Source organism: Hippichthys cyanospilos, chromosome 10 (assembly GCF_059441005.1).
Source record: "Hippichthys cyanospilos isolate Australia breed blue-spotted pipefish chromosome 10, RoL_Hcya_1.0, whole genome shotgun sequence".
Lineage (NCBI taxonomy): Eukaryota > Metazoa > Chordata > Actinopteri > Syngnathiformes > Syngnathidae > Hippichthys > Hippichthys cyanospilos.
Window position 1 is genome coordinate 20,022,903 of NC_142378.1, and position 26,204 is coordinate 20,049,106.

General features: G+C 37.5%; 1 protein-coding gene across 2 annotated transcripts in view; it reads left to right on the forward strand.

The window, feature by feature from the left end:
• agbl4 (AGBL carboxypeptidase 4) overlaps positions 1-26,204 on the forward strand; it is a 434,905-nt gene that overhangs the window by 24,303 nt on the left and 384,398 nt on the right. For both annotated transcript variants that reach the window (XM_088425984.1, XM_088425985.1), the window contains exon 3: positions 9,501-9,625. In XM_088425984.1, the coding sequence (XP_088282110.1) occupies positions 9,501-9,625 (125 nt within the window). The remainder of the gene's footprint in view (positions 1-9,500; positions 9,626-26,204) is intronic.

A 26,204-nucleotide genomic window follows, 5' to 3' on the forward strand; every position in this document is an offset into this window, starting at 1 on the left:
CTCATTTGACAATATACCATAATTCTCCAAATTTAAGACACTTTTTCTCAAAAAACAAAGGCCAAAAAAATGGGTCTGTCTTGTAATATAAATGACTTTTTTTTATGACATTCGGGGAAGTTTACATCCGTCAGCAACATACAATTTTGATGTACAGATACACATTTGTATATCAAAGGTATTCCTATTTCCAGTAAATACAGTAATGGGACAAGCTAAAGGGCAGAAGTCAGTTGGATGTAAGCAATCAGTGCCTTAGTTGCCGCTAACAACAGCTCGTGGTAGCTATGGATGTTATGTAATTATTTTCAATAAAAGAAACGAGCAGACTGAACAAACGTCAAGTCCGTCCATGTTAACACACAAGAATATTACTGTAGCTTTTAACAGAAAAGTGATTCTTGTACCACAGCAGGTTGCAAACTGTGAGGCTACTACAAGGTTTGGGCTAATGGCTTTTGCACGTTGACCGAGAGTGGAGCCTCTAGCCGACCAAGCAGAGTAACGAGGAGGTAAAATCAGCATTCACATTTATTTCAACGGAAGTCTGAGTGAAACTTTCTACAAGGCTCTCTCTATCAGCTGCTCCGTGTGGCAGCCTCTACATCTCCGTCTCACTTGCTCGACCACTCACTTAACCACAAAACAGGTCTCGCTCACTGTAACTGCGACAAATATATAACTCACAGATATGAAAAAATTACAAAGATGGGATTTATTCTGCTTTGCTATAGTTTTTACACTGAGGCCAAACTGTTGGTAAGTCCTTTACATGGTAGCATCGAATATACTAGAATTTGACCCTAAAATTAAGGGTATGTCCTATGCACAACAACCTATTTTGGGGGAATTAGGGGAATATTAACAGACCATCATTGTAACAAACCATCACATATCAATTTTGTTTTCTCACCCAAATTGTATTTGATAAGGTTTAAGTTTAATACTGCATTATGAACTTTTGTTACCATTGTACATTTTGGAGGTAATTTCAAGTCAGTTTTGATTTTTTTTTACAATGTTTTATGCTAGCCTTAACACTAATATCACATTTTTAGGATATGAGTGATGAATGAAATGAATAGCAACATTTACCTTTTTGCCACTTGCCATCATAAGAAAATGTCATACCTGAACCATGAGCGAAGGCTAAGTTCCAATCATGGCTCAACTTGCAAACATGACATGACCAATCTCAGACAATGTGAGCTATGGTTGGTCGTTACTTGATCGCTGACCTCCTTTGATCTCCCTTTCAATCAACAGCAAGAGGCAAAATGGCTGCCCACTTGAGATGGATTTTGCTGCTTTATTCACATTCCATGACATAGAATATCATCTGAATGCTGTTTTTAGATTAGTGGGGATGCAGAAAACGTGTTATCATAAAAAGTTATTTGACTTAAATTCCCTTTTAAGAGTTTCACCTACAACACATGTGGCTTACCAGACAATAAGAAAACAAAGACAATTTCATTTTTTCGAGAGCCAGTTATGGTGTAATTTAGGGGACCACCAGAACCAAGCTGGTCATTTAAACCAAATTAAAATGAGTACATTTCCTTGTGTCCTCTCAAGGATAAAGGCTTGTGTTTAACGCAGCCTGTCAGGACACCAATGAAGAAAATGATGAAGAGAAATGATACACTAGAGGCATAATATGATAGCATTATTTTCAAGGACCACAAATTGTCTTCTTTTACCTCAATTTGAATTATGACCTCAAAAGTCATAATTCATACTATTTTCACTCCCACAACAGACACATAAAGATTCAAGTTTTTGTCTTTTTATTTATTTATTAATTGCTATAAACGTTTTCATCAGCAGCCAGATCTAATTTTATATTATCCTAATTAATGTGTATTCCCCTACAATGGCAGCAACACTATAAAGACGTCAACACGGGATTGATAGTAAATATAGTAACATTACATCAATGTCTTTCAGATCAAAGGAACCAATTCAAAAACTTTGAGATGTACCACAGTAGTTTTAATACTCCCCGTTTTCACACGCAAACAGCTTTCTGAGTTTTGAATGTTCCAACAGGTTCTTCCCGAGTCCCACCACTGCACTAAGGTGTTTGTGTACCTACCAGGCACCATTGCGACTCAGCAGTTGCATTCACTACTCTCGTCAGTTTAATAATTTGAAACAATGGAAGGAGAAAAGATTATGATAATAATGACTGAAGCAATTGAAGAACGTGAAGGCAGCATAGCAGATGTGCAGGATAGCATACCTTGTACACAGGCAAACTCAGGCAAATAGCAATCATAAGGAGCTCGAAGCGCAGCAATGTCAGTTTAATATTTTGAAATATTGGACGGAGAGGAGATAATGATAGGTATATGGATGATTTGGAAAAGGCTCTCGTGTGTATTTACGGTGACGAGGAAATCCTACACCAATTATATGGCAGCGCTTAGCATATCCTCGCCAAAAGGGCGAGCCGCTGACAGATCGCTCACCTTTGGTGTGTGCTTCCGCATTTTCAGGGTGTGATTTGTAACATGAATCTTTGAAAAAAATACATGGGACTGAGCACTGACTTAAACGGATTGACGTCCATCGATTGGGGTCAGTACAGGTCATCCATGTATTTTCAAGAGGATTCCCGTCACAAAGCACTCATTGAAAGAACAGAAGTGTTCGTTCCATTAGCTACTCATAGCACAGTTAGAATAAAGTATATCAGTTTATTAGCATGAATCTAGCCAAGATGAATACAAATAATAAAAAAGAATAAGTCTTCTGCAGCATGTTGAAACAAACGGTGTGAGCTCAAAGGATGCTTCTTAAGTTCCTCATGCTACTAGTTTGCCATTCAGCTTTTTATTTAATGCCACTTGTTGGACAGGATGGATAGAGCAGTTTTTTTGTTTTTTTTTTCCTCTGCTGAGATACAACATCAGTCTGATACCTGGGCGGTATCTCCTTCAAGCTTTGGTCCTCTACTAGGGCCTTGGGAGCTAGAGGGTTTTGCGCAGGGTCTTAGCTGTACCCTGTATTTCACTCCTCTGAACGGAGATGCCATATGTTGTTGCTAATATCTGCTGGAGCCACCCACCCAGCCTGGGGGTACCAGTCCCCTGTGTCCCGATCACTACTGGTCTTTACCTTCCGCATTTTATCTTGTTCTTCCTTCAGTCCTTAGTATTTCTCTAGATTTTTGTGTTCCTTTTTCCAAATGTTACCATCACTCGAGATTGCAACATCTATCATAATTGCTGTCTTCTGATGTTTGTCAGACTGGTTGGCTATCACTAGTTTGTCAGTCTGCATCGTTGCCTGTTTATTCTCTCCTTTATCAGATGTCCGCCGTCTTGATTTTGGGGCCTCCAATCTATATTTGTTACAGATGTGATCATACACTATTCCTGCTACCTGGTTATACCACTCCATGCCCGTCGGCATCTTACACCCTGCTGTGATGTGCTGTACCATCTCTGGGGCTTTTGTACATAGCCTACACCTGGGATCCTCTGGTGTGTTAGAACCTGGCCTCTATATGTGTTTAGGGTTTGTTCTTGTGCTGCCATTAATAGCCCCTCCATATTGTCTTTCAGTCAAGCCTTTTCTACCTCTGGTGTGTTAGAACCTGGCCTCTATATGTGTTTAGGGTTTGTTCTTGTGCTGCCATGATTAGCCCCTCCGTACTGTCTTTCAGTCAAGCCTTTTCCAACCACTGATATGTTTTCTTGATGTCAGCCATTCCATGACAGTGCCCCTGGCTCCTTTTCTTTACTGGGCTTCTATTGTAAGAGGCATTTACTGAGCAATTCGTTCGTGGGGGCCACCACCTTGATGTATTGTTGGAGGCCTGTTGTTTTCTTCTGGATGGTTTCCTGAACGCTTACTTGTCCACAGTCCCCTCTTTCCATTTTGTATACCGTCTTCCGGTGTTGGACTTAGGTTGCAGCGTTCCATGTGTTGTCAGGAAATTCCTTGTCTTTATGTAAGTGGCTTGCATCCAGGGAATCATGCCAGCAGAACATTTGAATACCGGCAAAGCATCTGTGGTTATGGCCTGGGTCCTATTGTTGCTGTTCAGCTGACAATTAGGGATCTGCCCTACCCTCTTTAACTATTTTGCCATAGCTGCCCTCCAAGCTCCTCATGATTGCTGTTTGTCTGTGTACAAGGTACTCTGTCCTGCACACATGCTTCCTTCAGGTACTTCAATTGCTTCGGTCATTATTATCTTTCCCCACCTACAGTAGATATCATTCATCATACTTATCTAGTCCGAATTATATTCCAATGTCATTGCTATATGTCCTTGTAAGGTGAAACAGAAAGTCAATTTCACATTCAGTCTCAGCAAAAAACGTGAGTGCATATGTTACCAATATCTTAAATATTTAGATTTTGATAAAAAAAAAAAAAAAAAAAGTGGTGACCACAAAAAAGTTTATAACTCCCCACAAGAGTGGCTCGATAGTGCAGTGAATAGCAGATCCACCTGACAGTTAAAGGGACTTCAAAATCACCTGGCTCTAGCCTTCTTGTGTGGAGTTTGTATGTTCTCCCCGAGCCCGCATGGGTTGTCACCGGGCATTGCGGCTTCCTGCCACACCTCAAAAACATGCATCGCAGGGGAATTGGACATAATACATTATCCTCATTGTCCGTGCAACTCTTGTAGTGCCTTTGTCATTACATCAACTATCTTTCATAAGGATAATGAAAAAAGCATGCCATTAACAGCCACCAAAAGTCATTGCATTATGGAATTCGTTCATACAGTATGCTTGAGATATTTATACAGTATTGGAATAGGTTAAGCAAGAAGAAAGTATGAATATTCAAGTTTTGCACTGACATGCTCAAAGCCATCGACCATAGTAGCTTCACTGCCTTCATTTGAAAATACCTGCGTTTTTTCCAAAGTGTGTTATTGTAACTTTTTCTGATATTCACAAAGAGTGCAGGCATCGATACACTTATTCATGTTTGTTGTGCTTCATTCTTATAATTGCTCACACCCTACTTTCAGTTGTGTAATGTTCTCTTTTATTTAGTGTACACATGCAGCACTTGACTGGAGCAATTTAGATGAATTCATTTATGAAGTATATTACTTGTGTATGTCAGTATCCATGTCATGCAGTGACACCCTGATTAGTCAACTAAGCTGCAGCGAGGGTAGTTTTCCTTGCTTGTGTGCTGGGATAAGACACTAATCACTTACCATTAGTGCTTCCTGCGGAAGCTATCAGCGGATGAGCTTGAAATATTTAAAAAAAAACAAACAAAAAAAAAAAACAAAGTCATTACTTATTATATTTGTACAGTCTTGCTTTTTTTTTCCTGTTGTGGCTTCTTACTAGCTTGCTGTATTTAAAATACAAGTATATATTTTCTCCATACATTTATAAATTTACATTCCCACTTCTTTGGTGCTCTTCTAGGAGCAGGATGTGTGATGCAAGCTAATGAGTAGATTAGCTCTGTCCTGTGGCAACCAGAGTGAGATATTGTTTGAGAATGTGGTGCTTAGCCCATCTGTCTATAATCACATGCATGTGCTAATCAATGTGTGCTTCAGCTACCTGGTAACCTTGTGAGATAGCAGGATTTCTGAGAGTATTTGAGATCCAAATTCCATATTGCCAAACCTCAAGCTTGAGGATGATCAACAAAATTTTGCAGACCCAACCATATAGTCGTGGAAGAAGCAAAAAAAAAAAAAAAAAAAGAAAATAGGAGTTACATTCAGTAAGCATATAAACAAGAGGTGGTGTATAAACCTTGGTTCATGGTCCCATTTGTGGCCCATCATTCATTTATAGAGGTCAATGACATATACTCAGACATTTGACATGACCCACAAGGCTATTTATAAAGAAATAAAGGGTGGTGTTTGGCAGAGTGTAAAGGGAGGCTATTGAAATACCAGATGCCGCTACTCACAATAATTTGGTTAATTTGTAAATAAGGCACACCAACAGCTGAGCTTAAGTTGTAAAACAACTTTATCTTTAGCCATTTGCAGGTGATTTAGAGCTAAAATCCTAACTGACGATCGGCTCTCCTGTGGTCCTCAGAGGTAGAAAAGCCAAATACTGGGCGTTCTTGTGTTAAAGCTTTTTTAGCTATGCAAAGAAAGAAACGACTGCACTGCATAACATTTTGACAAATAAAAATTCATTTTAGTGGCAAAACTTATTTTTTTCACTTTCTGATCTCTGTCAAGGTGTGATTTATAAACATAACACAATTACACTAAGTTAAGGGTGCACAGTATTGCCAAAAAATAAAACGTTGATTTTATACAGTCATTCTGGACATGTTTTCTATTTATTCCAATATGAATTCTGTATAGAGTGTTCACACAACAATAATTTACACAGTTGTTGGATCTGTTGTACAAAAAAACTATTCACTGCCTGTGTAAAAAACATACTTAAATTCTACAAAATAAATGCCATTAACTTAAATTTTCACATACAATTGATATCTTTAAAAGCACATTTTATCTCTTGCTGTCAACTAAAAATCACACAACCTGCACTAGGCTCTTATAACAACAGATCACACCTTAGCATGCACACATGACACAACTACACTTGAAAACAGGGGAGCCAAGATTGGTCCTTCCCCTAGCCATATGATGTCATTTTCAGTTGGATTTTTTTTCTTTCTTTCTCTCATTAGTGTTTTGTGTTTAAATTTACTCATTTAATAATTATTAACTATTATCATATATAACTATTGAAACTTTACTTTGTTTGACATATGTAGATTAGGGTTCATATCATTTCAGTTTTGACAGACATGCTACTTTAACTCATTAATGAATTAGATCGATTTTTCGCATCACTTTCAAATGTATTAGTAAGAACTGGATTTAAAAAAAAAATGTAACTCTACCTTTCTTTCCAAAATACATTAGGAGAAAACATACCGCCACATTTATATCAGACATCATTTAAATGAAACTGTCACTATGATTTAAAAAAATAATTCAGATGGGTAGTGAAGTCACAGCGGAGTTTTCCCCATTTTGTTCTGAATTGATGAATGGTGCCTGTGCCACATGGGTATCTGCAACATATAATGCCGCTGTGTTTTTTTTGCCTATTTATCACTGTTAATTTCATCAAACCAATTTTAATATCACACTGAGACAACACAAGGATAAGTAAAAATTTTTCTAAATGATGATCGTATTTACCAATTGGGAAAAAATGTACAAATACAAACCTGACCCTATGTGGAAAAATTTATTATGCCCCTTATTAAATCACAAAGCAATTGTGACTAACCACAGCTTTGGAAAAACCAAGTTCAATTTCACAGGCCAGGCCCAAACCTAATTCCCACCACTTTTGTTAAATCAAGGAATCATCTAAATAGAATCTGTTAGACAAAGTGAAGTCAGCTACAGAGTACCACAGACAAATGTATCATCCCATGATCCAAAGATATTCCAGAAAAAATGATGGAAAAAAAAGTGACTGAAATCTATCAGTCTAGATAAGGTTATAAAGCCACTTCCAAGGTGGAAGCTCCAGCGAAATACTATCAGAGCTATTATCCACAAAAGAAGAAGACTGGGAACAGTGGCAAAACTTCCCAGGGTCTGTCGACCAAGGAAGATTACTGCAAGAGTGTGATGATGATTCATTCAGGAGATCACAAAAGAACCCAGAAAAAACATCCAAAGAAGTGCAGGCCTCCCTGGCCTCAGTTAATGTCATTGTTCACAACTCCACTACAAGAAAATCACTGTCCAAAAGTGGCTTCCATAGGAGGAGTCCCGAACGAAAAGCACTGCTGTCAAAAGACAACAAAGGGTCATCTTATATTTGCCAAAAAGCATCCTGATGATGCTCAAGCCTTTTGCAGAAACATTCTGTGTACTGAAGAGTCAAAAATAAAACTTTTTGGAAAATTTGCGGCCCCCAACATCTGGTGTAAAAATGGATCAGCATTTGATAAAAAGCATGGTGGTGGCTTTGTGATGGTCTTGGGCTGCTACACTTTCCGAAACACAACACCAAGTCCAACTCTCCATGTACTTGTTCAGTTTTTATCCCTTCATTTGCAATCCCCATGTTGGAGGGGTTGACTTATACCCGCAAAACTCAAAACAGTCCAATTGTTTCCACATATTTGTGTTTGAATAACATTAATTCTAAAATGAAATCAGTAATATGTCATTTGCAAGGCTTAATATGATCATGTATTGTATACCTCTAATCCGATATAGCAGTATGCATCCGTTTTAGCGTGTTTGCACTTTCAAATGCACTTTTGTCAAGTGCCGCCTTATTACCACTTTGTTGTTAACAACGAGGCTGTGTGGATCATTTTTCTGGTGGATGTTAACCGAATATTAAAAGAAAAAGTCGGCTTGTCTCCTTCAGCCCTTGGACGTTTGCTTGAACAAGCCAGCATGGACGTTGGAAGGTGGGGAAGCAAAAGTGAAGGGCAACCTTCCACACGCTCACAAGAGTTGTCACGTGGATAAAGAATGTCCCAAGTAAGATGATCATTAAATCATCTCCATTTCAAACAAAATGGACGAGTCCAGTGATAATAACCTGTGGAAGAGTAACAAGGATGTTCTACGCGGGGGCACATTGCTTCACACTTTTCTCATTTCTGCCCCTCCCCTATCCCCTATAACCGCAACACTGTTTTTCAATATACGATGAAGAAATGCGTCTAAAAGTAGTTTTTTTTTTTCATTTTAATAACACATCATTTGTTCAAGTTTGGCCATTTTTCGTGTAACCGCTAAAGTTGGGGGTAGACTACTAATCGCGTTTTTGTAAAATTCATCCAAATTAAAATAAAAAAAGAGCGGGGTCATCTTATAGATGAGGACAATTTGTACATGGACAAATACGGTAAATTAAGGTTTTGGAGTGGCCAAGTCAAAGCCTGAATTTAAATGTAATGCGATGCTGTAGTGTGACCTCAAACGGCAGAAAAGCAGCCATTAGGGCAGACTTGAAACAATTCTGCAAGGAATGTGGTGGATATTGGCTCATGAAAAGAAACTTTTGTGGATGATAAATATGCAAAGAAAAACAAATCAGAAAGAGGGCAAATACTTCTCACAGCTCTTTATGTGTTCCATGATGAATGCCAGCATATACATCAGTAGAAACTTGAAGCATATTTTGAATGTCTGTCGTAGCCATCCACCACTCGGTCATCTTTTAGACAGCTATGAGAATTGGAATCGAGGAAAAAGTTCCCACTGGACTAATTATACTCCCACTTATCATCTGGCTTTTTTCTGTGTTTAGTATGTAGTATGTCTGATGGTTGAAGCTTTTTGTGTCATTTGGTCTTTCTCGTGACTAATTGCCCTCTGTAGGGATTGTTTTGGTGTGATTGACTGCTTGATGTGCCTACATGCAGTGTATCATTAAAGTGAGAGCCCATGCCTCTTTGTGCTTTTTAGAGCTTTGCTAAAGCAATGTTAAATTAGAATACAAATGAAGTGATCCAATCTGATGTAATGTCTGCTATTGCAGGGAACCTTGGCCGTGTTGACTACATCAGTGAATTTGAGTTTGACCTCTTCATTCGGCCCGACACTTGCAATCCCCGATTCCGCGTCTGGTTCAATTTCACTGTGGAGAATGTCAGAGAGTCACAGGTCAGTATGCTTTACTGTATTTTGAAAGACACTGTTGGGATTGTTGTTGTCAGACTGTTAAAACAGTAGCTAGGGTATGGACATTGCAATGGAGTACATGGATACATTTATATTAACGTTTATATTTTCCTCTCGTGGTGGTGAATTAGTCATTTCATAAAAATTCAAAAAAATTATATGTGTATGCTATCTTGTTTCCCTGAGTAGATGAATATTTTATTTATATTACATATTTATTTTCAGTGTTGAGTGTAATGCATGACAAAAGTAATGTACAGTGGGTCCCCGTGTTACGATATTAATCCGTTCCACAGTTGGGGTCGTCAGGCAAATTCGTCGAATGACCACCGTCTCTTTAACATCACTAGCAATCTTGGGACCCACGGCAAACCTTTTCAACTTTGAATTAAGCAGTAAAATGCACTACAAATACAGTTTTGTAACCACTCACAATCGAACAAAGCTTTACCGTTCCACCATTTTGAAACAAGTGAGGCCGACCAATAGCAGACCACTATCTCCGTGAGGAGACGCCGACCAATAGCAGACCAGCATTGTAGTGACACTTTGTATGGAAGCAGTTTGACGGCAATAGTAAATAAGTGCAATTACCTAAAAATGCCTGGAGCTGGAAACAAAACCCCACACATCACTGTTATTATAGATATTTTATACCACATTAATAGACTTTTAAGACAATGGTCAGCAAGTCCTCGCTGACATATGACATAGTGTAGCTAACGAAATCCATTTCCTTCATTTTCATTCATTTTCTTTCCCAGTTAAAATTAGTGAGCATTCCTTTCCTTTTACAGACCAAATACTTTTCAACTTGCATGCTATTTTGCTGTTCATGGGCGTATGTCCTTCTTGTGTACAGACTTTTCTCCTCCGCTGTCACTGTGTTTTTGGCAAACCACTTTCAGGCTAAAAATGCACTGTAATGCATTGCGTTAGTCTCATTTATAACGAGTACAATATCACTATTTTTGTGTGTACTATATTACACTACTGCGTTACAGCAACAAGTAATGCATTACAGTAATTACATTACTTTTGTAATGTTTTACTCCCAACACTGTTGAGTTGTGTACAAAACATGTCACCCCACTGAATTGAAGCAATCTTCTTTTCCCTGCTTCAGTTCTTGTCACAGTCTCCTGGTGTGATTCTGCCTGTGGCAAACTATGCGCATTGTGATTGGTGGACTGAGATGATCACGTGGCACAGAGATACACTGTATGTGATGACAGTTAACATAGCTTGGGGAGGGAGCATGACTGGATGTGCTATTTAAATATGACTTTGTTCGAAAAGAAGAAGGTAAAACTGGAAACGTTGGCAATAAGTCCTTACTTTTATGTTATCATTTTTTTCTGGATAATCTTGTCAGTCTTAGATAAGAACAACAAAGACAAGCACAAAGAAAGCAGTGAGTGAGTGAGTGAGTGAGTGTGTGAGTGAGGGTGATGCAAGCGACGAAAAACAAAATAGATTACGATACAAAAAAGGCAAAATAAGAACGAATCCTCACCATACAGTCGCGCCTGTCTTCCTGTGGCGTGTCCAATACGCCCTATCTGAGCCTATCAGGCCAATCAGCCCATCTCCCCGCAGTGCTGTAGTCAGCACTAATCACATTTTATGGCTCTGAGATGAATGGGAGGCCTCGACTTGGAGCTGAATCGATCCCAGGGCAAGATAGGCCAGCACCAGCAGCCTGCAGCTCGGCCAACAGGATATTTGCTGCTGTGGCAAAATGACAGAAAGTGTGTGGGAGAGACTGGCAGGAAGGGGCGAGGGATGTGTTGTACATAAAAAGTGTAATAATATTACTCCTTTTAGTGTCTACGAATACATAATACACAATCGCACATTTAACTGCCTGCTTACACATGATGAGCAAAGATGACAGCCAGTGCCATCTGTTTCTGGAACATACTGTACCTCTCTTATCTTGTCAACTGTCCTTCAAAAGGACTGCGTGCGAATTTTCTCTTTTCCGTTTGGCAGTGTTTTTAGCATATTATGCCATCCAAAATTCACATACATTTCAAAAATCCTAATAGCTGTGTGATATAGCACAATCATACGAATTAGGAAATTAGACAAATGATAATAGAATGTGTATGATAAACGGCTTCGTGAACACTTTGTGAGCAGATGCCATTCTATGGAGATATCAGCCTAGTTCCATGGGAGAACCAGACTGGTGGAGTGTTTCATCCAGCTAAGCCTTGCTAACTCTCAGCGTGAGCCAGGGGAATGGGGAACAGTAAAAGCCCGTGATATTGGAAGTGAGATGGCTATTTTGAAGGAATGTAAGCTGGTGAAACAGATTTGGTCTGCCTCAATCAGCTTAGAAGCTTTGTTGAAATTGGCTTCACCGTAGCGCCGGTTATGATGGATGGTTGGCTGGATGAATGTCTCCTTTTTATGTCTTATTTTATTCCCTTCTTTTTTGCATTTCTGAAACAAGCTGCATACTTCAAAAAACTCATATCCGTTCTGGTTTAGTTGGTTATAATGCTGGGGGAAAATACTTAAGTGAAGGCAACAGTGTGTTGACAAATAGCTGGTTGACAGACATCCTTATTTCACCCCTTGCCCATTGCACTGTACCTATGTCCATTACACTGTACCCACTTGACTCATGTGGCATGAGGTACTATTCCTAGAACTTGACCTAATATGGATACAGCACATAATCCATAGGTGGTTGTTCATGGGCAGTGGCATATCTTGCATAAAAAGTTGAGTGGGTCACCAGAGTGGACACGAACAGCAAACCCTACACAATAAATTATATTTCAATTCAAGAACACAATCCTTTTTTATTCATCACTTTACATGATGACTAAAAGCATGAAAGGATTACAAATGAAAGTATCTCACACCAGAGCCGTTCATTTCTTGAATAGAAAGGACGCACATTGATCTTTCATCTGAGCAAACTTGTCCAAAACCCATACGTCAAAGTCCAATAAGCCATGACTGAATGCATTTTCAATGGACAGCATACAGTAGCTAGTGCATTTAATCTCTGCTGGTCCATTGGGCTTCTCGTAAATGTTTTGATCCTTTTAGTGTTAAAAAGTATTTTTCTGACTCAGTGTTGTCATTTGACTTGTGATGATAATTTTGAGCTGTGACACAATTTCATATACAGTGATCCTTAATACTTTGCGGTCTCAGATATCGCGGTCTCAGTGCTCTGCGGGTTTTTCCAGGAAAAAATTTAAAAATATTTCAAAATAAAAAATTATTTAAAAAATGCGCAAAAATGAAAAAAAATTGAAAATGGTACTGTATTCATCAAATTAATAAGTAATATTAGTTAATAACTATGTTAAGAATTCTTCAAGCGTTAAGAGTTCGTGACGTTGTTATCTTATTTTGAAATGCATGATTTTAATTTGTCGGGTCACGTTGCATTTCCGTTTCCTGTTTTACGTTCTCTGTGCGTCGTTCGGCTCGTTACGGTGACATAGTGAATGACACCGTAAGCTCATATTTATAGTTTATTATCATTTATGTTGATAACACACGCTACTGCCTAATGAGTGTTTATTCTGTTTATGTGTTCGTTTGTGTAGAGGTTGCACTTTATCGTTAGTAGTTGTTGTTAGTTGTTGCTAACCCGCTAATGTCGGCTAAAAATACAGTAAATTCATAGATTAAAGTTCGGCAAGTGTTTATATGTTAGTTGACTGACTTTAACATTGTTGTTGATTTACTATTCAACAGATACTACATGATACACCATACATGAGCCAAAATAAATGTGAAGTTCAACGTGATGACTTGCATACTCTTTCACCGGAGTCTTGGTGCAGATAACCAGTCCTGAGAACAAATTCTCAACAAACTAAATAATATCAGTTATTTAATGAATATACAATATTGTTAACAATGTTAATAAGGATAATGTAATGTTAAATTACGAAAGGAAATAAAATACGCAAAAAAACGATTGTTTATCGTTACTGCGGCTGTATTGGAACTGATACCCTACTTCACGGATTTCAGACTTTGCGGGGGATTGACACCCCCCATTAACCGCGAAGTAGGGGGGATCACTGTCATGCATCCTGTAGGTTGTAACCCTTACTCTAACTGCAGCAGAGACGTTGTGTTGCCAGTATGCAACTCTGAGTGACAGGACAGCAGATTTTAGTTGCACATTCAAATTCAGCACATGGAAATGATTTGCCTACCACGAGCTGTGCTACATAGTTGCACTTTGTGTGCGACACCTAAAGAGCTGTTCCACCATGCCAAATAGCACCAGTAATTTGACAAACATTTGGAGCGTCGCTATAGTAATGTGAAGTTAGCAAAAAGAAAATAGGTATATTTTTGAGAGTGGGGATAAAACAATGCATCAAAATGATTGTTCTCTTGCTCATGGATGCCACTTCCACCTCTAGAGGTTGGATACTCGTGACAGAGTGTCGTGCGTAGAAGATATGCTGCCACTTTTTGCAGGGGATTGGCTGGCATTTCAAAACTAGCTATAATGACAAAGTCAGCTAACAGTAATTTTCACTGTACAATTGCTATTAATAAGTCTAGAAATAGTTCTGATCAATGTGTATCAAGATGAAGCACACAAAAACTCATTTTAAACAGTGTGTTAAAAAGAATAACGATGATGTAGGCTAGCTGCTAACATTAGCCACACCAAAACCATCTATTTTCAAAATGTCTGTCCCTAACCTAGTCGACTGAAATTGTATGTACCTTGAATATCTTTAAAGGTTTATCATACATTACAGATGCAATGATCTGTATTGTTTTTAGGCTTAAGGCAACCTTCCACTGGATGTATAATGAGCATAATTAGCTCCATTTAGAAAGGCAAATCCATATTTCCAATTATGTTAGTGGGAGTAATGTAAATGTGGGAGTAATGTAAAAGTAATGCAATAGTCAAGGGTGCACATATATTTTTTGTGAATTATTCACTCGAGCATCAGGACCTAGCATTTGGTACTCAACCTTTCTTTCATTAAATAGTCTTCCTCAATGGCATTTTCAGTGTCGTTCCTACATTAAGCACACTGTCTGTATGCACACAGTGACGTCACATTATTCAAACCCATGTCCTTAAAAAGGTCTCATAAGTCCATCAGTTTTGGTTTGCGCGATTCGTTCGCCACCCGGTTAAATTAGTTTATGGAAGTCAACTAATTTTTTTTTTTTATAGTTTTTTTATAGTTTATATAGTTATATTTTTTTTTATTATAGTCATAGTCAGATATGTAATTCTACATCACAGTCGAGTGATAACATAAACAATCTCATTCACACCCTCACAAGAATGATATGAAGCCTTGACAGCCAGTCAAAGCCACTTCAGTAAACAAAAAAATCCTCAGAATAGGTAGACATGGGGCATGCATGCTTTGCTTTATGAAAGGCTTGGATTCAATACCCGTGGATTCAACATACTGCTGCATGTTAATGAATTGTTGGTTGCACATCTGCATATCCGCTGAGCTGCGCTGTATCGTTACACCGCAGTCCACCAACTTGCCGCCGTGCGCCATGGTCAATTCCACAATTCAAAAAGTACCAAACAGGAAAAAGAATTTACTCCTGCAATGTGATAAAGCACCAGCCATTTCCGTTTGGTTATTGAATGATTATTTCAGTAGCTGTTTGACATTTCATAATGTGTGATTGGTCATTGAATGCACCTCCAGTCAACTTCGAAACACGAGTGGAGTACAGTACATGCTTTCTTACGCTTATCCATGCAGCTATTGATCATTGACTGCAAGCATTTTTGTTTTGTTGTTTTTTTCCCCAGGAACCTTGTTCATGAAATGGAAATTACAAAAAAAAAAAAAAAACACACACAAGCGTGAGTGAGTTTTTCATGTACAGGTTTTTATAATTTAAAAAAAACAAGTAATCTTTCATCATTTTCACTTAGCCACATGCATGAATTACCTATTGGCACAACGAGCTTGCTAAATGAACAAAAAAAAAGAAAAAACCACAAGCTGCAAGAAAAGGATATGCGTATAAGCGGAATAAAGCACGCTGCTTGGACTCAGAACACGGGGTTCAAAACCAAGACCGTATCGGTTAAACAAGGACATTAAATCAATCTTGTTCCACAAGTTTTCAGTTGTCAGAATGCAAAGTTTTACTACCTTGAATTAACAGACCTGTAGCCAACAGAGTGCTAATAGTTTCCATTCCACATGACACCCCCTGTTTTTACTGTAGCGCCAGAAGTAGTCTATTAGTTGCAGAATTGACCACAATTGACCACAGCATCCTTTACTAACACTGAGGCAATCAACAAATACAAATTGGTACACATTGGTGCACATATTTTGGAATGTAGTGTTATTGTCACAAATATATCTTACAGTAGAGTAGCAGGGGCACAGACAAGCCTAAATTACTGTAAGCAAGAGCAACTTTACAATCATATGCAAAACATAATGTAGGTGTTATGGAAAGCATGGATATTTGCTTAACATCCCCACTGGCACAAAACTATGTATATGTATACAGTATATGGTTGTTTAATAAAGCTAGTTCTTGTCATGTACTACATGTGCACATCTCTCAAACACACTATTTAAATGTTTGTTTTTTCTTGTCACGAATATTTAATGTCTCAATAAAAATATTTGCATACATATACTACCATATTAAAAAAAAAAATACTGAATACAACATGCGGGACACTGTCTGCTGACTTCTATCATGCAGAAGTTTATGTTCTATGTCCAAAGTGAGTGAAACTCAACAAGCAAATTTCTGCTTCCACCATTGCATTTCATCCTTTGCCTACGTTACGGCGAGGAAGCGGCGCATGAGTTGATATGACAGCCCATTGGGCAAGTTGATATGCCATTCCATTCTGCTGTAGGGGTGCTCTAAATGTCAGGCTGCGTGAAGGGTACGGCTGTGAGCTATTATCATTGGGGCCTTCAGGGAGCCATTCATAGAAGACAGGCAGTAAAACCTTGCACCAAGCACCTTCAACTCAGATGATTTGTAAGCCTCACTTGCCCAGCGAAAGCACAGTACAGAACGGTTACTCACCATAACCAGGGAAGAGGATGAACCGGCGCAGAGTATTCCATTTTGTACCCTCGATTCCCAATGGCCCACACTTTTTTAATGTTGGAGACATAGCCCACTGAATATAATTCATCATCAGGGACATTACATGGTCTGGTCATCAAGCATGTAAGGCTTTCCTACATACTGTTGTTTGCATAATGCCAACCAACACTTGTTGTTTACAGCAGTGATTCTGAAAGTGGCGTCTGCGCGCCCTCTGAGGTCCATGGCCTGACTGCAGTGGATCCGTGAAATAATTTGGAATATTTAATAAAAATCTATATTGGTGTTCATTTAATTTTATTATACATTAAATTGTGAATACATTCATAACTCTTCAATAAAGCAATCAATTCAATCAGTTTAATATACATTTAACAAGCATTTCTCCAGGGATTTGGAAAATGTGCAAATAATCAGCACCCTCTAAGTCGAAGGTGTTGGAACTGAAGAACAGAGTCTGAACTTTTGTACAGGTATCTTACACTTTCAAATACGAGACTTTTATTTGACCTTCTTGAGTCTGTTCAAAGACAAACAAGTACTGCGAATTTACAGTGCTCCTGCCGATTTGACATGGCAATTTTAGCACTCTTGAGTTCACATTTCTGGAAGTATTTCAGTAAGTATTGTGTCACTTTTACCCAATTTGGGTCTTTGATCCTTAAACATCTAATACAAAGCATTCAAACGTCACTGAAAAGTTGAGAAATCCAAAAAAGGATCAATTTGGCGGTCTACGTTTGACACTGACAGATCATGCTTAAAATTTTAGCGCAGTGGTTCTTAAACTGGGATCCGGGGACCCCTGGAGGTCTGTGGCCTGACTGCAGGGGGTCCATGAAATAATTTATTTTATTAATAAAAAAAAAAATGGAGATTTGTGTTAATTTCATTTTATTTGATATTTAATCGTGGATGTATTCATGACTCTTCAATAAAGCAATCTATTCAACCAGTTTAAGATATTCAAAAAATGTACAAATTTTGAAATTTGTCAAATAGACCCACATAAGCCACGTCATCATCATCAATTTGATTATTTAGCCACAAAATATTTGACAGCAACCTGTTTGAGGGAAATTGAGCCAATTAGTTATGAGGAAGTGTGCTCTTTTCAATTTTTATTTTGTGAACTTGAATATACCTGAAAAGGAATAAATATACTTGTTGTCAAATTGAATATATTGCTGAATAAACACAGCATTATGTTTGGTTTAAATGATTTTTTTTGTTTTGTTTCCGCAAACAATTTCAATGGGCTCCTTGAAAAATTTGCTTTCCAAAAAGGGGTCGCTGACTTCAAAAAGTTTGAGAAACCCTGGTTTACAGTATCTACTCCTGTAATAAGCGCATATACATTCAGCTAAATCCCATATATTAGATAAAAAAGACACTTGGCATTTAATTTACAGGAAGAAAAAAATAGAGTGACAAATGAAGCTGGCCCTTAGGAGTTATACCAGCCTCCAATCACCTGAGAAGACTGACAAGCAGCAAGTCCATTTTTTGGGGGAGTTCCTTCATCCAGAAGCTCGTTTGTTGGTTTCATAGGTCACTGAAGTCGGACAAGATGGATGTGTTCACAATCTACGCCCTTGTTCAATCCAAATGCATATGATGGGATTAGTTCAAGGCTTTCAAGTCCATCCATTCCCGAATTAGCTTTCGGGCTGTCCTGTAGCAAAAGTGTCAGCGGAGTGTGTTAAATAAGTGTAATAGTTTGATTGACGGCACAATGAATACTATAAATAGGCATACATATTTAATTGCTGATAATTATAAATTACATTGTAAAGTATGAATCTATTCCCCCACGCCCACCCTCTCTCCTTTGTGTTTCCCATCAACTAGTTGAATGGCCCACACGTCGACTTTACCACTTTTTGGTATTAATAACATGGACAGCTTGAAAAAAACAAGAAGTGAGGGGGGTACTGATTCATTACCACAAATTAGCAACTGTGCCTCAAGCGTTTGGCAATGTTGAACCAAAAATGTTTTTCTGGGGCCTACTCTAGCACAAAGTACAGTGGTTTTAGATGCCAGAGCTGCTTCCTCTTGCTATATTCTACAAATACAACTTCTATTTCACTCTACTAAATGGTTAATCACTTAAAACTGTCACTACTTTAGTGGATAAAGTTTGGAATGACTAGTTTTAAACATGATGACAACTTCTAGAAAGGCACAGGGCATCGTTTTTTCAGTGTGTGGGGTGTATCTTCGATGACCTTGTTCTGTAAAAGAGGAACTCGGGCATCTTTCCTTATTGTCAAGGCTGATGCTCTCCAGATCACTCTATAAGGACATGGACAAAAGGAAATGACGACAGCACAGAATGGATTTTTAAACTGTCGCCCTGATAGTGGAATGAGTTTTTTGTGGGTTATCGCTGCTGACACAAGGTTCCTTATCAAAGTTCATTTCCCTATTTTTAACTCAATTCGCTTTAAAAGGAGGCAAGGAGCTAATGGTATGTTTTTAAATATAGTGACTCACCATCAATTATGGATTTATTTTTGATTTCTTAAAACAGGCTTAGGGAACCAAAAATGTGTGAAATAACTAGGACTGAACAATTATGGAAAATTATCTGCCATTTTTTTCCTTCAAAATTGTGTTTGTGATGTTGTATAGCAATTATCCTGTCAAGGTCCTCTACAATTTTTTAGCAAATAACCAATTCATTCATCTTTCACAATTGGCAATGCCGGGTCTTTAAAAATTTAGATATTACTAAATTAAGCTAAAGGCAAATAAAGCAATTATTACAATGAAAAAAATCTTTATTTCTCTACATCAATCACAGGTTTGAAATGCCAAAACACTGTCATGTGGTCTTGTAAGCACTCATCATGTCAAGATACTTCTGCCGCACTTCTGTGCTAAAAACACTGTACTGTATGTATGCTGTAGGGTATATCGGTAAACATGAACAAAGTATGGTTCATTACAATAAATGCAAACAAACTTGTGTATTAACTACTACATATTTAATATGGTTTGATTGAATGAAACATGAGCCCAAGGGCGAAAGGAGACAAATAAAGCCGTCTTTTCCTTCTCCTGATGCGTCAGTCCACCAAAAAAAAATGTCCACAGCCTCGTTGTTGACAAACAAGAGGGAATTAGACGACACTCAGACAAAAGTGCATTTTTGCTATGTTCTGTGCAAACACTCTAAAACCTAGGTGTCGAACTCCATTCTCCGAGGGCCGGTATCCTGTATGTTTTCCAGTTTTCTCTCCCCAACACACCTGATTCACATGATTATTTTATTAGCAAGCTGATATTGCTTGATCTTAATTATTTGAATCAGGTGTCCTTGAGAAAAAAACATGCATGATACCGGCCCTCGAGGACTGGACTTCAACACCTATGCTCTAAAACATACGCATACTATATCGAATTTGAGGTATTAGAGTTATTAAGCTTGGTAATTGACATGATATTACATAATTCGCTGTCGAAATAATGTTCTTCAAATACAGATATGTGGACATAATTGGTCTGTTTGGAGTTTTGCGTTCATAAGTCGACCCCCCTAACATGGGAGTTGAAAATGAGGAAAAAAAACTTGACTTGTGCTCAGAGAAATATGGTGAAAACAAAAAAACAGCAGCATCCATTAAGAGCGGCATTGGTGACTCCTTATCAATCAAAGTGTAATAATGAGCAAAAATCCTTTTGTCTGTCTTCAATTCAAAATTCAATTCTTCAAAATCCATTCATCCATCCATCTATACATTTTCTTACCCACTCATGCTCACGAGGGTAACGGGCATGCTGGAGCCTATCCTATTCTCTCTTCAGGCAGTATGCGGGGTACACTGAACTGGTTGCAAGGATTTAAAAGAAAAAAAATCTTTTCAGTTTGTGTTCATTTGATGTGATTGTGCACTGATATAACAGGTGCACAGGTGAAAACATCAATGACCTCTAGAAGGCATTCATAAACTGGCAAGGTTTAGCAAAAATAAATACGTAAATTTTGAGACAGAAACAATGGATGTCATAACTTACCATAAATAAATTATTGAATTGTATTTCCTTTACAGCACCAAGTAAATAATGCAAACAGAAAATTATGCTTCAGCAAACATACTTATAGCTCTGAAAAAATTAACCCGCGCACTAGTGCAAATAAAGCTTCCTCAGAAGCTTCATCCAGCATAGAATTTGGAGAACGGCTTACTGACATCATTGCTGTGTCTGGAAATTATGACATTACAGTTGATTGCCGACATTGCAAAAAATGGCAAATATCTGCCAATCATTATCAAGCCGATCAGATGGTATAAACTCAAATATGCATGTGATGTGTATTCACAGAATCAGGTTTATGACTTTATATATGAGCTGATATATTCATATATACTAATGCTACACATAATTTCCTTTAAAAGGATCTAACTCAAAGTAATTTAAAAAATGCTTTTATGCTGATCAGCTCAGTGTATAGCAGTGTTCTGAATAGGCACCCATTTCAATTGTGAATATTTTGTTATTTGGTGACCCTTGTGAGTTTGTATGTAATGTTATTAATAGAGACACACATATTTGAGAGTTTTCAAGGAAGCATCTTTATGTGGTTAAGGACATCAAAGAGCTTGTGCACATCTGCATGCAATGATGAGCCCGGTGTCGGGGCATGGATCAACCTTTTTTTTTTTTAAACCGAGTAATGAATACAGATTGCACTCTGGATAGAAGGCCTTAGCAATCTGCTGCTCCACAAATGAAACAACTGCCACTATAATGAAATGGTCTTTTCATGCCAGCACACTCCTCAACACGCTCTAAATTCAATTCCAGACCCACAGATTTGCATGCTGGGGGATTGAGAGATGCGCGTTGCAAAAGGCAAGGTGCTATAAACGCTGTAATTAGACTATTGTTTCGAGGTATGTGTGTATCTGTGTGCATGTTGATGCATGAAGGTAGGGGTACAGTGGGAGGGGGCGCCTGTCGTAATATCGTCATTAACCACCTGGTTATTTTAGATCGCAGTCGGAGAAATGGGGTCCAATCACAGCAATCGCACTCCCACAAAGACACGCTTGTGCACAACTTCACACACTTGGCTAATTATGCCAACTAGCGGCTTGGGAGAACACACTCCTTGTATTCTGTATTTAGGGAACAGCGAGGAGAACCACAGTGCCTCTTTGATGCTGCTTTTGTTTTGTTGTTTGTGTGGTTTAATAATTTAATCAAGCCAAACGTCCTCCTTCTCTATGTAAGTGTCTGTTGGCGAAGGCTAATTACTCTGCAGATTGTTCTCCTGGTGCTATGGATGAGAGTTTAGATCCAGAGGGGCGGAGGGGTGGCGTTCGTGTGAGCTGATGGTTATAATTTAACAGTGGGTTGGTGGGCTAAGCTGTCTGTCGACCACAGGTTTATTGTTTCCAAAGGATGCCGACAATCTGCTATTGTAAAATGCAGCCATCACTACTAAAGAGCGGGCCAGCTAAGTAATGCCTTCTTTGTCAGTTACAGTAATTAATCATCTGATTATGATTTTATCTAAAAAAACAAAAACAAAAAACAACAACAACAACAAGTGTGTTACCCTTTTTGATGAACTAAAAATAGCATAAAGTACCAAGTCCAACTTCTAATATTCTGTTACATACTATTAATGCTGCAAAGTTAGTCTTTTCAATATAACATTTTCATAATTCTAAAATTAAAATACTTGAAATTGTGACAACAATGCTAAGCATCCTTAATTTTTGTCATTGTATGACAGTTCCAAAATTGAATCCTTAATTTTTGTGTTTCATGTAGATACGTTCCAGCACTGGCGGCGATAGCTGAAAATCCGCAAAGTAGCGCCCCCATTTTTCACATTAAAAAGAATAAATTAACGAAAAGCATGTTTTGTGCATGACATTGTACTTCATTGTATGACCCTAACCCCAAAATGTACTATTTTTTTTGTTTGTTTATTCTTTTTAATGTGAAAAGCGGGGGCGCTACTTCACGGATTTTCAGCAATCGCGGCCAATAACGTATCTACCGTGATAAACGAGGGTTCACTATATATATATATTATATATATATATATATATATATATATATATATATATATATATATATATATATATATATAGTGAAGCCTCGTTTATCACGGTAGATACGTGATATATTGATGTGGGTGTGTTTGCGTATTCAGCTTTTCCAAAAAGTCTCAACACCCTTTTCATAGGTGCCAGATTTTTCATGAGATACTAGTTCTTTGAATCATTTATTCACACTGAAAAAAAGTGGACAAATATTTTCTTCATCAAAAGAAATCAGAAAAGCCTGAGTATTGAATGTGCTGGAAAAGCACAAGCACCAAACTGTGTCGTTTATTGAAATCCATGATTTATTTTCCATTGCTGCGATCAATATACAAACAGTTTCTTTTTATTCATGGTCAGAATAATTTTATGGATGTACTAGTGATATTTGTGCTGTCATAACTCAGAAGACTTTATTTTGCATTTAGGGACTGACCAGACTGATTGGATTCAATGCTGCTTCCAATTAGTTTTTACACAACAAAATCATCCTAGACACCAGATTAGCATGCACTGATTAACTGTATAATGTGATACACCAGGAATAGAGTCTACATTGTAGCCTGTGGTGGTTTAATAATACACAAATGACACGAGCTGAACTTGCCATATTTGATTGGGGCCTTTATAGCAATGTTAATTCAGATTGTACTAAATTGGACTTAAGTAAACGTGTAACTCATTGGGAATTCAAATTAATCCAGTGGAGTCGGTCACATCTGAAAACATTTACTTATTTATTTTTTAACGTCTCGTTTTACGTTGGTATTAATTTTGTAAAATTAAAAGCACTCAAGTGGCACTAGCCTTCCGTCAAGGCTTTGGGACATTTGAGCCAGACGTCTTTATGGACATACATGGCGCCACTGACCCACAATGCATGCCACGATGCACTTAGGATATCAGTATTTGACAGGCTTTGCCGTCATTGTAAACACCATTCTTCTATCTTCTCAAATGACATGACCACATCAAACAAATGGAATAATTTAAGATAAAAAATGTACCAAACAAATCAATTGCCCAAATCAGCCCTTTCCTCAGTTTTTTAACATTTAAACCTACCAAACACAGAATGGATTCAATGGTTGGGTTGGAATCAGTATAACTCAAGTTAAACAAAAGAAGCAGTGCAGGTACAACTTTAAATTATTCATTTCAATGAAAATAAAACAAAGAACATTCACCAACCATTGGTGTCTTCAGAGTAAAACTCTTAAGTGAAGCTTGCGTGTTACCCTGTTGCTGTTCTTTGATCTGTATTTTGTTTGACTGCAGACTGAGTCACCATTCCTACTCAGGTGCTCTAATGAGCAATCGGCAGCCATTTTGCTGGCACCATTTGGCCTCCAGCTATTCAGTTTTAACTCAACAATGACAGAAATTAGTCTACAGTCTGTGGTGCACTATTTTTTTAAAATTTTACCACCTCCAATTTTTTGTTGTATTCTTCGGATGTCATTTTGTATATTAAATTTTTCATAATTTAATGTAATTTAATTTGTATTATATTACTTAAAAATGCTTGAAAAATCACTTTAATGAGACCAAAATGGAGTCAGAGTCCTAAACAATTAACTGACCCCGATAATCCAGTTGGCAACAAAAATAATTATTTTCACATTTTATATATTGTGTAAAACTGATTGTATTTATATAACTGAAAATTAGTCATAAAAGTCTCAAACAAGGAACATTGCTTAAACTGAATATTACGTCATTTCGTCTGATGATTCAACATAAAACCATTAGCTGTTGTAGCATGACCCAGATGATTCTATTTTCTCAAAATTTCACACATTTGATGAGAGTCTAGTCGTGCAGAATCTCCAAATGTATTTTTCACTTTACCGAAGGCTGCACAATTAATCAAAATTTAATCGCGATAAGCTGATCCTCTGCGATATGAAAAAGTCAAGCACTTTTTGTTTTTTAATACAAGTCAAATCAAGGACTTTGTCATCCTACTATCAGGGGGCAATGTTTCCCACATGTTTGCATGACAAAAGCCTCAGCTTTTCTCACCCTAACATATCATTTATCTGTGTGAAATGGCATTAAGTTTCTCACCTGATTCCTAATATATACAGTGCTTGCTAGCAATTGAGACCCATTTTGAAAAATCCCATTGGCAAAAAATTGCAATAAACGCGGTTTGAATGACCGAAAATGACATTTTGACTGGTACAGTAATTGATTTTGCTTATAAGTAAATAATGTGCTTGGTTCTAACTAGGCTAATTATTTTCATTAGTTTGCACTCAGCAAGTAAGTTAGCTATGTTGCCCTGCCTGCCAGGTTTTTGCCATGTCTTGTGAGTTTGTTTTAATTATTATTTACTTCATATATTTATTTTAATTTATTATTATTTGTAAGAACCAAGCCCTGAAGCCTTGTTCATATATTGCTCGTTTAAAAAAAAGGCACTAAATAAATGTTTGACCAAACATGATGGATAATCGTGATTGATAATAATGATTTAAATATTGACTGAAATAATTGTGATTATTATTTTGGCCATAGTCTTGCAGCCCTAATTGTACCAGTAGTGACACCGACTGCTCTTTTTTTTTTTTTCTTCTTTGGTGTGTTTTTCTGATCTTAGCTATTACCATGTTAACAGCGTATTCACTAAGAAAATCACACTACATGCTGCTATGATAATGTTTTGTTATACATATGCACATAAAGGGCATATCAGAGGCCTTTTCTGGCTCAAATAAATATCCATGTTACCCATTACTTATTGACCTTCATCAGAATGCTCTTTTTTAGCAATGACAATAAATATGTGGCATATCAAATGGTGGGTGCAAGGAATGGGCGATTTCAGGTGAACTGTTTTGGTAAATAAGGGACTAGACACAAAAATAGAACATTAGCTATTTTTTCAAACTTTGCAATATTGCTCAATTTACCCATCTTGACCTTTATTTGGAACCACACTTTAAGGACCATATTTTCATTTCCCAGCAGGAAAAAGGTTACAATTGAAATCAAAGTGTATGAAGTTAAGGGATTAGTAGACGATGCACATCATTGCTAATGTGTTTATAGCCAACTGTACAGCTAGCACATAAAGGTAAAGCTATCAACAAATAAACCAGAGAGTCTCACCTTAAATGACTGTTCTTTAAATGCTCATAAGTGATAAATAAAAGTAGAATATAATGTACTTGTTAGCCTCCAGCCCACACTCAAAGAGAAAACTGACAAATGTGTGTTCTTGTTTTCGTCATGCCATTTGGACACTGGCAAACGTTGTCCATCATTCACAATGCATAAAGTAAATTTTGAGAAAGTAAAAAAGTTTATAGTATGATATATATTACATATTTTTTTTAGTACAAATCTCAAGTTGAAAGTTACATCCATATTTTAATGATTATTTTATTTTTATTATTATTTTTTAGATT